This window comes from Antedon mediterranea, chromosome 2, assembly GCF_964355755.1.
Source record: "Antedon mediterranea chromosome 2, ecAntMedi1.1, whole genome shotgun sequence".
In the NCBI taxonomy this organism is placed as follows: domain Eukaryota; kingdom Metazoa; phylum Echinodermata; class Crinoidea; order Comatulida; family Antedonidae; genus Antedon; species Antedon mediterranea.
In genome coordinates this window covers 24001214-24018844 of record NC_092671.1, presented here as the reverse complement: position 1 = coordinate 24018844, position 17631 = coordinate 24001214, and the positions used below count along the sequence as shown (strand labels likewise).

The 17631-nt window shown below is 31.6% G+C and overlaps 1 protein-coding gene across 1 annotated transcript in view; it reads left to right on the top strand.

The window, feature by feature from the left end:
- LOC140039369 (uncharacterized) overlaps positions 1–17631 on the top strand; it is a 203269-nt gene that overhangs the window by 24386 nt on the left and 161252 nt on the right. Inside the window, exons 24-34 of the mRNA XM_072084972.1 lie at positions 3417–3594; positions 3930–3950; positions 4379–4666; positions 4973–5272; positions 5841–5876; positions 6107–6121; positions 8071–8109; positions 8687–8925; positions 10574–10851; positions 11752–12026; positions 12292–12494. Coding sequence (XP_071941073.1) covers positions 3417–3594; positions 3930–3950; positions 4379–4666; positions 4973–5272; positions 5841–5876; positions 6107–6121; positions 8071–8109; positions 8687–8925; positions 10574–10851; positions 11752–12026; positions 12292–12494 — 1872 coding nt within the window. The remainder of the gene's footprint in view (positions 1–3416; positions 3595–3929; positions 3951–4378; positions 4667–4972; positions 5273–5840; positions 5877–6106; positions 6122–8070; positions 8110–8686; positions 8926–10573; positions 10852–11751; positions 12027–12291; positions 12495–17631) is intronic.

Here is a 17631-nt window from a genome sequence, read left to right as displayed (position 1 = left end):
ATCATTTTTGGCTTGGTTACACATTTTGAAAATGTGGCGAAAGGTCAAAAGGTCAGGGTGAAAGGTCATAAGACCAAACACCAATATGTCCTTAAATCTCAACAACTAGTGGTCACAGCGAAGTAATTTTGGTCTCAAATTGATCAGAAGATATACATTTATATTCAGTCTAATGGGACATTTTAGTCAAAAATGACCGGAAATGCCATTTCTGACCTTTGACCCACACCTCAGGGCATGTATGTATCTCCGTAACTACTGATCGTAGACACTTAAATTTGGTCTTAAATTGTTTGAAATAAATATTTATTATTTGTAGCACATTTTTAAAAATGTTACAAAAGGTCAAAGGGTCAAGGTCAGAGGTTATATGAACAAATAAAAATAGATACTTGTATCTCGGCAACCACTCGTCGCAGCAAGTCAATTTTAGTCTCAAAATGTTCAGAAGGCATGCTTTCATATTCAATCTAATGGGACATTTTAGTCAAAAAGTATCAGAAATGCCATTTCTGACCTTTGACCCACATATCATGGCATCTTCATATCTCTGTAAGTACTGGTCGTAGAAACTTAAATTTGGTATCAAATTGTTCGAAATATACATATTTACATTCATTTTAATAGAAAATGTGGTTAAAAGATGAACAGAAATACTATTACTAATGTTTCAAACAAAAAACATATCTCTACATAACTTATCCTTAGACAGTAATGTTATGCAATAACTGATACTTTAAATTGTTTCAATTTCAAGTACTAGTTATTGCTGACCCCAAGAACATTGATAGAAACGTCAAGCTCAACAGTTATTTTCAGAATGCTAGAAGTAACTTGCCATGTGTATCCGATTAAACTCCCCGGGCATTTATTGTTCAAAGGGGTTTTTAGGGGCAGGGGAGGCATCTTTATTTGTGGTATAATATGGTAATATGTATAATCAAATAAATACCACCTAGATGTAAAAAAAAATACAGCACAATTAATATCAAAAAGTGAAAAAAATGCTTGGTAAATTGTAGATACAATCATTGTGTAAATGCATGTGGCGGGCGTATTCCACATGTAATGGTGTTCTATTAGAGGGAATGGTGGCGTTTATTTGAGAGAGGCTTTTATTCAAAGCGGGTGTTAATTCGAATAAATACTCTAATTTTAATAATTATAATTCGTTTCTCAACTGATAAAAGGTACTTTACATGATTCGTTGTTTTCTTTATGCTTTTTAACGAAATGTTTCTGTCTTTTAGAATAAAAGTGACACTGTCATAGATAACATTAAATGGATCTTCTCTTCCAGGTGCCAGTATAATTATATAAAACAATGACACATCATTATCCTGACACAATTGCACTCATAATGGATCTTCATTCTATCATCTGTTTGTTTGTGACTACAATTTGACAACAATCTTTTGCATATTTTTAAATGCCAATACATAGCTTCATTACTATTGTACAATATGTCCAGCTTTCCTGAAAACACCCTTGTGTACAGTGTTGTAGTATGATTTTATCATGATAACTTCTGATGCTTTTATTATCAATGAATTCAGTACCTAAAACATGTCAAAGTTTCTAGTGGTATTGATAATAAATCTCCAGAAACATATATTGTTTTATTATCTACACTGGGAACAGACGTGTATAATATACACCGACAAAACTTATACATATTATAAGTTTTGTCGGTAACATTCAAAAATATTATGCAACAGTGTTACGGAATCATGACAATGAATTGGTCTATTATAGTTGTCTGTGATACCTTTTATTACATGATTGTACTTGCAACAGGATAGAATGAGGTTTAATCCAGATATTATTCTTATTATATTAATTTTTTTTTTTTTATCTGGGGTGTATTTATTTGATTATACATGTTACCATTATTACACCCAAACAAAATAAACGCCTTCCCTGAATAACTAAATGCCCGGACCTTTTATTCGGGTAACTATAGTAAGTTACTTCTAGCATTCTTAACTGTTGAGCTCGAGTATTTATTCGAATTAACACACCCGCTTTGAATAAAAGCCTCCATTCCATCCTATAGAACATCATGTGGAATAAACGCTCCGCCACATGCATTTACAAAATAATTGTATCACAACACATTTCATTAATTACCATAATCTACAATTTACCAAGCATTTTGACATAATGTTATCATTTTTTTATATTAATTGTGCTGTATTTTTTTACATCTAGGTGGTATTTATTTGATTATACATGTTACCATATTATACCCCAAATAAAGATGCCTCCCCTCCCCCTAAAAACCCTTTTGAACAATAAATGCCCGGGGCGTTTAATCGGATACACATGGCAAGTTACTTCTAGCATTCTGAAAAGAACTGTTGAGCTTGACGTTTATATCAAAATGTTCTCGTGGACAGCAATTTAAAGTATCATATTGCATAACATTACTGTCTAAGGATAAGTTGTGTAGAGATATGTTTTTTGTTTGAAACATTAGTAATAGTATTTTCTGTTCATCTTTTAACCACATTTTCTATTACAATGAATGTAAATATGTATATTTCAAACAATTTGATACCAAATTTAAGTTTCTATGACCAGTACTTACAGAGATATGAAGATGCCATGGTATGTGGGTCAAAGGTCAGGAATGGCATTTCTGATCATTTTTTACTAAAATGCCCCATTAGACGGAATATAAATGCATGCCTTCTGAACATTTTGAGACCAAAATTGACTTGCTGCGACCAGTGGTTGCCGAGATACAAGTACCTTTATTTATTTGTTTATATAACCCTTGACCCTGACCCTTTGACGTTTTGTAACATTTTTCAAAATGTTTTTCATATAACAAAATATATATTTCGAACAATTTAAAACCAAATTCAAGTGTCTACGACCAGTAGTTACGGAGATAAATACATGCCCTGGGTTGTGGGTCAAAGGTCAGAAATGGCATTTCCGGTCATTTTAAACTAAAATGTCCCATTAGACTAAATATAAATGTATACCTTCTGATCAATTTGAGACCAAAATTACTTCGCTGTGACCAGTGGTTGTTCAGATTTAAGGACATATTGGTGTTTGGTCTTATGACCTTTCACCCTGACCTTTTGACCTTTCGCCACATTTTCAAAATGTGTAACCAAGCCAAAAATGATTGTTTGACCACCCTAAACCAATTTCTGAAGTCAAATTCTCTGGACCTCAAAGTGCATACGAAAGTTGATCTAGCTACTAGAGTATATTGTTTTGTTGTACTTAATCTTGTAAAAAAGTGAAAATCAAAAATGGTATGTAGGATTCATACTGTAACAATTACTATCCATTTGTACTTATTCTCTATGGTTTATCTGATTTCAGATGCAATGATAATGATCATAGTACAGCATTAAATGCAAGTTCTTATTTGTTTTCTAACCTTTTTTCTTAAGCTTGGAGATGAGTGGGTTTCGCCTAACTGCACACTAGAATGTATTTGTCAATCAGGAGACAGTGTTGTGTGTGAGGACATTACTTGTAATGAACATGCTTCCTGTACAAGTGTTGAAGGTGATCATGGTTGTCATTGTACAAATGGCTATGTAGGAGATGGTATTGAAAGTTGTCAGAGTAAGTCATATTACATGGTTTAAGTTGATTAAATAAAATGTTTCAGTAGAAAAATGTAATTAAATGTTGAAAAAAGTTGAATGCCGCAAATTTCTTCAGAAATTCTATGTAAGTGTTTGCTGAGGAAATTGTACTATATATTTTCTGGGCAAAACTATTAGTCTCAATTCCGTTCATAAGTGTATTGATGGTTAAAACTAGAAGAAATCTGAAGTAAGGTCAATTTTTTTATGTACTTGTTACTAGGTAGTAATGTTGAATTTTATTGGTTTTAATCAATTATAATGTTTGCACAGTAAATTCTATTTAAATGTTTTTTTTTGTAATAATTTCAGCAATACCTATTCCTGAAGATGGTGAGTCATAATATTATTCACATACATTTTGTAATATGTTTATTATCTTTTAGCAATGTTCTTTATTTGTTATTGCAGTATATATTAAAAAAATGTTAAAAATTGCAAAGCAATAGCTATATTCTAAACATGCTAAGTATTACATAATATTGTTTCATAAGATGTTTAAACTAAATAATGTATTAATTATACCAATTAGGCCTATAGTATTTATTTGAATAAATGCCCAACACCCCACACCTATCCAGTAAAATATCTTAGAATAATAATCGCAGCAAAGTACACATTTGGCCTTTTTGCAGAACCAGTGCATCCTTCATTACAAATGAATGAGCGCTGTTTAATGGCAACTGTATGACATAAATATTGTACGTCCATACCTGTGCGCAATTCAACAATTGCGTTATTGCCACACATTTACATTTCAGATTGTGTACCTCAAACCGTACAAGCCTGTGAAAGAGATAAACTTAGATTGGAGTGTGAATCTGGTGATTTACATATCATATCCGCCCTTTACGGCCGTGATGAGGTTGAAACATGTGATGGTCAGCCTAACTTTCCAACAGATTGTGCTTCTGAAATTTCTTTTCAAAAGGCAGTAGAAAAGTGTGAATTAAGACGTTCTTGTTCGTTGAAAGCTAAAAACAATGTTTTTGGTGACCCATGTCCAGGAATTCGAAAAATGCTACGTGTGACATACTGTTGTGCTGGAGGTATGTGAATTTGTGCGATTTTTCATTATTACTGTTTCCAATAATGTATCTCTTTTTTATTTTGAAAATAACACTTGCACATTGCTCCATATGTATTGTATAATGATACAAACTTTATTTCCTAAAAGGTCATTTTTTGACATTCGGTCATGGAATCCATGCATATTGTCTTAATAAAAGGTTTAATCAATATTATCAAAGTGTGAGTTCCTAATCTAATTGTACCAAAATTAGCCAAAAATTAGACAGATAGCATTAATTTTTGTTATACAATTTGTATTTAATTTAATTTTTCTCCTACTTCAGCTCAGGAAGCTGCTGAATCGTATACAGAGCATGCTTGTGAAAATGACCGTTTAAAATTAAACTGTGGAAGAAACCGTATTGATATTATCAGGGCAATGTATGGTCGTCAAAATCGAGAAGTATGTGATACTGGTCCAATACAAACCACTGAGTGTAGGGCCGAAGGTGCTGTTGAACATGTCATGTCAGTCTGTAATAATGCAAGGAAGTGTAATCTACGTGCAAACAATGCAGAATTTACCGATCCTTGTGTGGGAACATACAAGTATCTTGAAGTATCATTCCGTTGTATTGATGAGGGTAAGTATACAATTACAGAGGCAATGATTTGCAAAATTTCATTATATGGTACTGTTTAAATTGGTTTTTATCATCATTAATATTACCATGTGTCTCCATTATTTTTTACGATGGCCGAATAACATACATAATGATATAACATAAATTGATTGAGAAGGTCTTGATTTTTTTTTTCAATTCAAAGAAAAGAAGAAAAAAAATTTTTTTTTTAATCTGTTGTGTTTTTTTTTTCATACCTTTAGGTTACTATTAAATAAAAGTAATAAAACAATAATTTGTTTAAAATCTAAATTACTTTAAATAAAATCAGTACCGAAAGTATGAACCAACTTTATATACCATCGAGTAAAAATTCTAGAAGTAAAGCGCGATTTACCAAATTTTTCCCTTACGTAAATTTATATATAGATCATCCACTTTTAAAAACAGTTTGCTGCTACAGTACCAGACTATGATAAGCAGGAAAGAACGACATTATTCTGTAATTTTATTCTCCCCTGAGATAAACTACCTAGTTTATTTAAATGATTATATTAAGATTATAGATATTAATTATCTTATATTTTAGATGGAGAGCCTGTTGCACCTAGAGTAGAAAGAAGTCGTAAGTATTTCCATAACAATCTTTATTCAATATCAATCAACAATATTAATTATTGTTAATAGAACAGGCCTACTCTAAAGAAATTGAATAACATTTTACACAATTTATAACCCATACATGATACATTCTTCATGTGTAATTTTCTTCTTTCTTTTTTTTTTGATTATTCCTTTGATATAAGGTATCAAGTATTAACTAAAAATTTATAAAAAAATTATTTAATTATCTAGGAGAAGAGCGTCAGGGTATGAAAACAATTTCCTTTTATACCATATATTCTTGCATATAACTTGAGGCTGTCATGTTGATAAGCATTAAATATTTTCTAAAACCTTGTTTTAAAAATTTGTTTTGCCTAATTTAAACATACAAAGATGCTATGCAGGAGTAACTTTATAATTTCCTACAAAGATGACTGTTATGCAAATGTCAACACTTTTTCATGAGAACCAGGTTATACAAGAGTATAAGGTCTTTTTCATGTTAATGGGATTAAGTTCATTACAGATAGAATAGATTTATTAGTCTATCTATTAGTTGATTACATAATGCTTACTTCATCATTTCGATTGAGCTTATCTACATTGTTTTGTATGTAAGTAGCATGAAACAGGTGGATTTAGTGTTGACACAGATGGTAGTATTATGTTTGGAGGTGTCATTGCTTTTTTGTTTTTATTGATATTCAATACTCTGTGTTTAATAAATATTGATTGATTACAAATGCAGAATAATTGTGTAGGTGTTGGGGCGTTTCATGAAATTAATTTCCCTAATCAATAACCTAATATAACGGGCAGCATTAGTGCTAGAAAGGGATTTTTTTAGACTACAGTAGATACATTAGTATTTATAGGATATTTAGTTTTAGTTCAGTGGGGCACATTTTTTTTTATCTTGCCTCAATAGTTGAATTGATTTAATGCATTTTTACAACATACAGTGATATATTTTTCCATAATGCTTATCTTATTATTATTTTTTATTTTTTTGGTTTCCAATCTATCATTCTTTACTTCAAATTTATTTCCAAACAAAGCAATTCGGCGGATTTTCTGTTTTTTCTAAATCTTCAATTTTGTAATAGCTTAGTGTGATAAGCATTCTTTATTTTCTTATTTCATGTGGCCTATTTTACAATTTAAAAACTGAAACTACTATCTACTCTAATTCTAACCAAACCTTTCTTCCTATCTTTTAAATCTTCCAAAATTAGCCCGAAAAGGTGAGTTTATTCAAACATGTAATATTGTGATGCAATTGAAAATGAAATCTTTTATGATGATATGATATATTATACAGTATATATCTAACCAATGAAAAATAAAGTAAACTAGAATTGAACTATTACTAATCTCAAACATAACTTTTAATGCTTGTTATATAACCCTGATCCATATCAAAATTTAATAACAAATGAGCATGCAACACAAATAAATTAGGGTGAAACTAGCTCTACTCTTCTCAAATTGATTTTGAGCATTTTTAATTTTTACCAAGCGCGCATGCATAAATTGTGGTGCACACCACTGTAATGACACAGACAGTTTACCATTAATGAAGCAAGTTTTATACCTACATGATAAAAGTAGTACAAACAACTTTCATACTTTCAATATAATGCAACTGCAAATTCTTTTATTTTGTATACATACCAATATCTCTTTTTTTCTTTATCTTTGATTCATCCTTTCATTTCTTGTATGATACAGCATTAAGTAAGTTTATTGTATTTTCTGATAGAATAAAAAAACAATGCATAATTATTATATTAATAGAAAATAAATAGAAAATATTATTCATTAATTTCATCATCTTTTGACTTATAAATTTCTTCAATGTGTATTACTATATATTTATAAATTAGTTTATGTTAAATTATGCTTATTGACAATAATTGCTGATTTGTTTGTCAAAATGTGTCAAAAATAACTATACATTCAGCCTGGTGTGGAGTTCTTAATAGCTATAAGTTGAGTTAACTTGCAGGAAAAACACTTTGCTCACAAAGATCATAAAATATAAGCCAATGTTCACAAGAGATAGCAGTCTGATTAAATGGTGTAGAAAAAGTTTATTAGGTGTACAGAGGTAAAATAATTTGTAACCAACCTGTAATTCTTTAATGTGTGCTTACCTGGCTTTACCTAAAATACATGTGAAGTTATAATATTTCTGCTTTTTTCCTTGTCAGGATCCTCAAGAAACCGACGTCGCCCACGACGAGTCAACGGTAAATATTCTGTAGAAAATAGTGTTCATTTTTTAAAATACTTTCACCACTTTAAAAATGTGCGCATCATAGTATAACATAATTATATTTACAAGTCATAAAATATGAGCTTTTTAAAAATAAACATGTAAAAAAAAAATTAGTATTTTATTTTCTCAGACTTTTTGTTTCATAACTTATATAAACTACAGTATATACTAATTCTTTTCTCTGTTTCAATCTTCTCCTTTCTAACTGAAGGTCGTCGAGGTATGTATCATCTATCTCTTTTATATTAGCACTTCTATCTATTTTTATAAAGAGTCTTATCTTTCGAACAAATAAAATCCACTTTTTCATTCTTGTTAATGAATGGATTACGTAGTGTGATTAAATTGTGTCCATTGACAAGAATCTTTATTTTCAGGATGTATATAAAAGATCATTAGGCAGAATTCTTGAACTTTACACCACCAAAACGGATGTGCTTGGACAGTGATTTACAACTTTCCAATCTTTACCAACATGATTTTATAACAAACAATTACTATATTATTATGGAATATTTTGAAATTGATTTAAATTAAATTATTTTCAGCTTGTCAATGCTCTGGTTGGGGTGATCCTCATTACAAAAACTTTGATAGAAAGCGGTTTGACTTTCAAGGCAACTGTTCGTATGTTTTTACCAGAGATACTCTTCATACTCCACCTCTATTTACAGTCACGGTAAAAAATCAATATAGGAATGGATATAGTGGAGTATCTATTGCAGAACATGTTATGGTAAATGTTAGTGGACATGAGATACGCCTGAATAGAGATTCTGTTACACTGGTAAGTACTGTAAACTATTATCAGGGGATTTATAAGTAGTTGTTGTCAGCGGTTGCGCTATAATCTTCCCGGGGGCGGCTATGCTAGCGAAGCAAGCATCACGTAGGTGGGGGTTAGTGGCCACCAAGAGCCCCGGTAACAACGTGTTGTAGTATAATTTGAGGTCATTTTAATCAGATTTAGGGGAGGCAACCTTTGTCATTTTTTATGGTACATGCAATGGTATGCGTGACTGTGTTTAAATACATTCATTCAATTTAAAAATGAAGTGACCTTTAAAGATGTATTGTCCCCCTGAAAAAATAATTCTTAAAACATTTGTTGTTAAATATGCCATATGCCATCACATAATAGTTATCCACTTTGACCAAGACTTGGATCGAAAAAAAATTATTTACCTGAAAAAACTGTAATTTAAAGCAAAACAATTGTCAAATTGGCTGCCAACCAATGGGTTTTTTTAATTTTATTTTATAAGTGAAAACATTTTTTCCGTTTTTTTTTTCTACAGAGGTAATTAACTTTATTAAATCTACACAATAACCTATTTAAAATCTAATTTAATTAATCTTAATTTTTTATGTCTTTGGAGGATAATACATCTTTAAAGTTCAGTATATGCCTATATTTATCGGGTTTACATGTGTAAACTAAAAAAAATAATACCCAGCAAGGTCATATTTCATGCATCTTTTACTAGTAATGTCAAATTGCTTCTAGTTGCATCTCAAAATTTACACCACACGTGACCATTACACATGTAAATTTGTTACGTCCGAACGGACTCAAAGATGTACCATATTATTAGTGATATTATTAGTAGGCCTACATGCTACATTCTAGGCGTTTGAGTAGCAAAAGACCCAACAAAAGTGACAGTGGGCAGACTTGTAAATGATAGTTGTGAATGAATTTGCCGATTTTTACAAAAGGGATGATACTGCCTCTCGTAACTACGCATTTTGGATGTGTATAGCAGATGTCGATGCGTGAGCCAACTTCTAAATACAGAGTTACTGTATAAATATTTCGTACAAAGGAACACCGCTAGACAAGTGCGTCCTATCACTAGCAAGTCTCTTGATTCACATTTTGATCCCTGTTACTTTGATACAGCTCAGATATCGACACATGAACCGCAATTGGTTACCGGTACTAGAAATTAGCTTGATAAAATATATTCTACAATATTAGTAGGCCTAATAATTTGTTTCCCTCAGAACTCTAGCTATGAAGTGAACACGAATGATATATTTATTGTATATTATATTCCTCAACGAAAAGTACTCGCGTTCCCTAATAACTAGGCTCCCCGATGAGGGAGATGGAGTCCCCACGCAGGCGTTACCACTGGTTGTTACAATTCAATATAATTAATTGCTGTATGGCTTTATAAAGTCATTCTAAATTATTGATTTAGAAGGAATATCCGCAATGAAAAATTACCAATAAAAATCTCTGTTACTAGAGATTTTCAGTGACTTTAAGAATGTTTTGAGTTCAAAGTAAGTTTGTAGTGTAGTAGGCAATTAGCTTTTATTGAATTTACGAATTCAACTTTTGTGTTAGTAATAGTAAGTGTTTTACTTGGATTAGTATGAATACATCTTTTAGATTTAATTTAGAATTAGTATTTGGTTTTTTGTAGATTGATGGTGTACAAATTGTCCTTCCATATGTTCCATCTGAGAGTCTTTCAGTTGAGATGAGTGGCCGTAACATACTTGTAAATACAGATATTGACTTTTGGCTGGAGTGGGATGGAATAAACCGCTTGAAAGTAGGTGCTGGCTCACAATATCGTGAGAACTTGGAAGGTCTATGTGGTAACTGTAACAGTAACAAAAGAGATGATTTATTTCTACCTGATGGAACACTCACAGACAATGTCCATGAATGGGGTGAAAGTTGGAATGTTAATCCTCTGTAAGTTTCATATTATATTTTGTTCTTATTAAATCTTTGAAGCATTAATTATTTTCCAAAAATCAATGAAAGGAGACACATTTCACCGGAACCTAAAATGTGGTTAATGATCTGTACATGAGATTGTTGTGATCATTTTTATTAAAATATAATTTGACTAAAAAGTCAGCATGTGGATGAAGACAGTGCCATTTATATACAATTCCATGTTCCAATTACATTACAAAATTTATTGCAGTTTTTGAAACCTTATACTATAGATTTTTTTTTAATGTAAGTATGTTTATATATGGTAAATCATTTATTACCTCCTCCAAGGAGGTTATGTTTTCACCCCTGTATGTTTGTGTATGTGTGCGTGTGTGTGTTTGTCTGTGAACAGCCTGGAGGCCACAGTTTTCATCCGATTCTGGCCAAATTTGGCCACAATGATCCATGCCCCAAAAGCTCGGACGAGTTCGATTTTGAGTGGAAAAGGTCATAGGTCAAGGTCACAACTAATAAAAACTATTTTACTGCCTAAAGACCACAGTTTTTATCCGATTCCCACCCAACTTAGCCACAATGATCAATGACTCATCATATACTTGTGGTTAAATTTTGAAGGGTCAGGGTCAAAGATCAAGGTCCACAAAAAAAAGAGGCTGGATACATAACCATTACACCAAACTCTCATCCACAACTTTGTAGTGTGCAGTTAGCCTATTTACACTTAGAACTAATAAAAAAAATGTAAAAAAAAACATTTTCAGGGGAAATTTTATGTAGGGGAATTTTACAGTAGGCAGAGGTTTGTACTCTCGGAGTACCCTCTAGTTATTACTATTATTAATAAATTTAAAGTTTTGTTAAAGCATCTCTTGTAGTTTTGTTAAAGCATCTCTTGTTTTAACAATTTAGTTGTCAACCAAGTGAAGAAGTTCCTAATACATGTACCCAAGATGCACAAGCTATGTATTCTGCTAATGAGTACTGTGGAAAAATAACAGACACTGCTGGTACATTTGCTGATTGTCATGAGACAGTTAGTCCAGACATGTATTTTGATGACTGTGTCTTTGATTCATGTCACCTTGGTAACGATGATCAACTTTGTAACAACTTAGATGCCTACTATCAGGCCTGTCGTGAAGCAGGTGTTTTTATACCTACATTCAGAACTGATGAACTTTGTCGTAAGTCAAATGCAATAATTTTATTTATTTGAATAATTTCAGCCATATCCTAAACACAATTGCTGATAAAATTGTTAATATCATTTATAAATAGCATTTTATTGAAGAAAATAAAGTAATAAAGTTATTGAGAAAAAAGAATTGAGTTATTGCTTTTCTTTTATTTATTAGTCCAACTGTAGATTGTCATCTTTTTAATTCAACATTTTATTAAAAAATCATGTTTTTTATATTTGTATTTATATAATTATATTTGTGATTTCAGCAATTAATTGTCCAGCACACAGCCGTTACACTCAATGTGCTTCAGCCTGTCCAGACACATGTTCTTACACAATTCCAGAGGAGGATTGTGGAGATACATGTGTAGAGGCTTGTGAATGTATCGACGGATTTGTTCTTAGTGGCTCAGAATGTGTCGCTGTTGATGAATGCGGTTGCACCACAGATGATTTCATGTATTACCAGGTATTATACGCAGTTTCTCAATTTTAGATAATATCTTGACCATAGTTACATACAGTATTTCCTCCATAAGAATACAATACAGATTTTTTCAGACATACATATAATCTGCAATAATTATTCTGGTTACCTACTGAAAATGTGCAGTTTCTTTTAACTCTTTTGACATTTATATTACTTAAATGTTGATTATATAACCGCAGGTTGTAACTTTCGATTTTTTACTGGTGCCTTGAGACCTTTAGTGTATATGTGCGCTTAACACATGTCATTTATTATTATTATGATTATGATACGCTCGCGTACCATCTAGGTCGTGCCCACAGATGGTTCTCGAATACATAATAATTTCAGCGTTAAAATACAGGCGATTTCAAATGTACGTACCGCAAGACAATAATACATGTCGTTTACAGGAACGAATAAATAGACACTGTGATTTATGTACTCGACTAAAATTAGCACCCTGGGAATTACTTTTGAAAGAGAAACTTGTCACAAAATGAGACCAATTGTTTAATTTAAGTCAAATTTATTTAAACAAACTTAATTTGTGTTTTGTATGTAACATTAGGGTTGAGGGAGGATGGGTGCAATTTTTAAATATATTCTTTATCCATTTAGTAACGAAATATTAATTATTTTCATGTTTTACAAATAATATACTGTAATATAACGATATAATGTTATATTTAAGAAATCGACCTTTGTATCGGAATTTAAATAAGTTCACAAACTTGACCCAGAAAGTCCAGAGGAGAGTTTGTCCAGATGTTTTAATGACCATTTAGTTTATAATAGAATCCCTAAAGAAAACACTTCGCTTAATTTTGTGACTTTTCCCATCGTTAAACCAGGAGTGACTGACACTATTTAAGTACAGATTTGACAGTGTCATCCATCATAGAAATACCTTATTATACCGTTAATCACTCCCACTTAAACACCCCTGGATCAACTTAGGACCAATCGTTACCCTCACAGATTACGTAATTGACATATGCTAATGAACTGAGCCAATATACTCCCAAGTTTCAGAAGGGCCCAGACACACCTTACAGCCATATCACGGAGCACACACCTTACAGCCATTTCACGGAGCACACACCTCACAGCAGACCTACACACTTCACACCTCACTGACAGCATCATTGATTGTCCGTTCCTTATCTATACTTATAGTTGTATATTGTACTGAAGTATTATACTGAATAAATAATATATGTGTTACGACAGTCAAGCGAGTAAGAGTCTTCATTAGTACCCCAACAACCCAAACATTATATTACATGGTGGAAGACCCAAATTTCATAAGGAACGGAGTGAGAAAACAAGAAATAAACACTTAACAAGACACGAAGACGAAGACGAAGACAAAAATAACCATATTTGTTTGAAAGGAGAAAACCAGAAATTTACTTTTAAACAAAAGACAAACTGAAATTATATTTGAATGAGATCGAGACAAGCAGAAATTTTATCAAATTATTACCATTGGATGAAGACAAAGAAGATAATCGAGGAAGACACAAAAGACAAGCTGAAATTATATTTGAATGAGATCAAGACAAGCAGAAATTTTATCAAATTATAACCATTGGATAAAGACAAAGAAGATAATCGAGGAAGACCCAAGCAGAATCAAAACAGAAGCAAGCGGACAAGAACTGTTTCGTTTGGACACTTTCAACTTCACGCCGTTTTTTTTTTTCGATCGTTTTTTTAACATTTACTTTTTTTGACCATTTTGAACATTGATGAACACCTTTCGCATTTTTTTAATTCGTTGTTTGAAAATTGGAACATTGATGAACACTTTTAACATTTTTTGATTCGTTGTTTGAACATTTAAACATTTTTAACACTTTTTGCTTTCCTTTAATTCATTTTTAATTGGATCCGAAGCCTTTGGGGTAAGTCAAAACCATTTTGATTTTTGATTTGTAACCTTGATTGAAAAGTGAGAGTTTACATATATATACACACTAAAATTGTTTTTTTTTAAATTGTTAAAATAATTGTTGAATAAACCCGCCGATAATAATAATGAGAAAATTCAGAACACCGTTAACGTAGTAAATGACGAAAACAATGTTTAATTTATCGACGAACATGATAGGACACCAGCCCAATTGCAATCAGATACCCTTACACATCCAACTAAAGTAGAACCCCATAACGTACAACCTTACATTGACTGTGTAGAGAATAACATGGGATTAGCAGCCCCATTCCAAATGAAAGAAGAACAAATCAAGGAACAAACTAATCTAATTATGACAGCACCTAATGATTCAATTATGACATTAAACCGAGGTAGATTTAAAGCAGGACATTTCCAAGTTTTAGTTTCGTATTCTAAACCGACTTCAGCCAAACGCAACACCGATAAAACAAAACACGAATCTAATGATCGCAAATTTTGGTGGAATATTGACAGATATAACGATACAGATAAATTAATTAAAAAGATCATTAATGATAAACAGATACCGATAAGCGGATCGCCAAAACGATTCATAAAACGTTTGTATAATGCAACGAATTACTGATTTAATTTTTTGCAAGAAATTTTTTTTAATTACGACATTTGCTAAATTAATGATAGCATAGTCTACGTATTTGATGAGATTTGTTAAATAATAATGTGATTTCAGTTAAAAGAGAATTGAATTTATGTTTAAGTATTGATTTTGTAACGAGTTTTTTTTTGATGAAGATTAATTTTGAATTTTGAATGACCGATATATTGAGATATTGAAAAGAACGACAATCATTTTGTAACAAATATTTTGTTTAACCTTTGAGTCGTTAATCTCAAGCATTAATTAATTGATATACAAGAACAGGAGATTTTCTTAGTACTTTTAATTTTAATTTTTTTAAAATTGAGTACAAAAGTCGAATTTGTCGATTGATTGAAATCGTAATTACCTGTAAATATAAATGCTTAAATCGATAAAGTTGTGACGATAATGATATATTGTGGATAAGTTTGTGTCAACGGGACACACACATTTGTTTCTTTAAAGTTTTAAGTGATTGAGTTTGATATTTTGATTCTAGGCTAATCAGCCACAGTTTCTTGAATTTTATGTTTCGATTTGATGATTTATGTTTGAAGGCCATTAGAACGCGATGAGTTGTCGCACAATTTGACGTATGTTCAATGTAACATACTATTTTTAAGTTTTGTATTTTTATTTTTAACTGATTTATGTTTGATTTACGCGAATTTTTATACCAAATTCATTTTTAATTTCATTTTTTTAAAGAGAGAGAAGAGAGAGAGTGAAAGTGATAAGGTTACACTTCAGAGTCAATGGTTTTGGCTAACTCAATTTTTGCTTATATGTATAATAATGTTTTTTTTTCTTTTATATAACTTTAATTTTGCATGCCACTATTATAACCATTTTTTATATGTTAAATAGATTAGAAAAAAAAAAAGGGAAACAGAGGGATGTAATATAACGATATAATTTTATATTTAAGAAATGGACCTTTGTATCGGAATTTAAATAAGTTCACAAACTTGACCCAGAAAGTCCAGAGGAGAGTTTGTCCAGATGTTTTAATGACAAACTTGTCACAAAATGAGACCAATTGTTTAATTTAAGTCAAATTTATTTAAACAAACTTAATTTGTGTTTTGTATGTAACATTAGGGTTGAGGGAGGATGGGTGCAATTTTTAAATATATTCTTTATCCATTTAGTAACGAAATATTAATTATTTTCATGTTTTACAAATAATATACTGTAATATAACGATATAATGTTATATTTAAGAAATCGACCTTTGTATCGGAATTTAAATAAGTTCACAAACTTGACCCAGAAAGTCCAGAGGAGAGTTTGTCCAGATGTTTTAATGACCATTTAGTTTATAATAGAATCCCTAAAGAAAACACTTCGCTTAATTTTGTGACTTTTCCCATCGTTAAACCAGGAGTGACTGACACTATTTAAGTACAGATTTGACAGTGTCATCCATCATAGAAATACCTTATTATACCGTTAATCACTCCCACTTAAACACCCCTGGATCAACTTAGGACCAATCGTTACCCTCACAGATTACGTAATTGACATATGCTAATGAACTGAGCCAATATACTCCCAAGTTTCAGAAGGGCCCAGACACACCTTACAGCCATTTCACGGAGCACACACCTTACAGCCATTTCACGGAGCACACACCTCACAGCAGACCTACACACTTCACACCTCACTGACAGCATCATTGATTGTCCGTTCCTTATCTATACTTATAGTTGTATATTGTACTGAAGTATTATACTGAATAAATAATATATGTGTTACGACAGTCAAGCGAGTAAGAGTCTTCATTAGTACCCCAACAACCCAAACATTATATTACAATACCACTAAACACAGTAAAACATTGCGATGTAATACTTTTTTGAAACTATCACCATCCTAGTCGATTGAAATAGTACAGTACATGTAACGATACATCACTACGATGTGTATATGTTTGTATAATGTAAAACAATTTGTGAAAACCACCTCTATTCGGGGCAAATCATAAATTCGATTTAATCGTCAATAAATATTAAATTATCTAACTCAACTTAATTAGTAGGCCTAATGGTTTTCAATTGTTTCTTAGAGCCAATTCATACTTAAGTTGGTTCCTACCCTACCCACCAAAGTTGTTCTGCGTTTAGGGCATGTGATGCACCGTAGGCCTATCCTCTACTGGCTTTACAACGCTACTCATGCCAGTGAGGGAAGGGTGATGATGTGGGTGGTTTAACTGCAATAATAAAGATTTGTACATAATATACGGTGACTGAAAACGCTAGCTCATTATCCGTTGAAAAAAATCGATATCCAACCACTGCAGCACAGATTGAAAAAAAAATGGATCGAATTTCTGTTATGAGTATACAGTACTTGCCTTTACGACGCCTGAGAGAATCGACACTTGTAGAACAGAGATTGGAATGTTCCATTCATCGCAAATCAAGACATTTGTATAAACGTATATTAAATTTATCAAAAAAGTATTTTTTAAAGAAAATCGGCCTGTCTTCAACATTATGATGCTGTACTCGAGCTGTTCAACCAGTTTTCAGCCATTAAAAACAATTATCGTAGGAGGAGATAGGAAA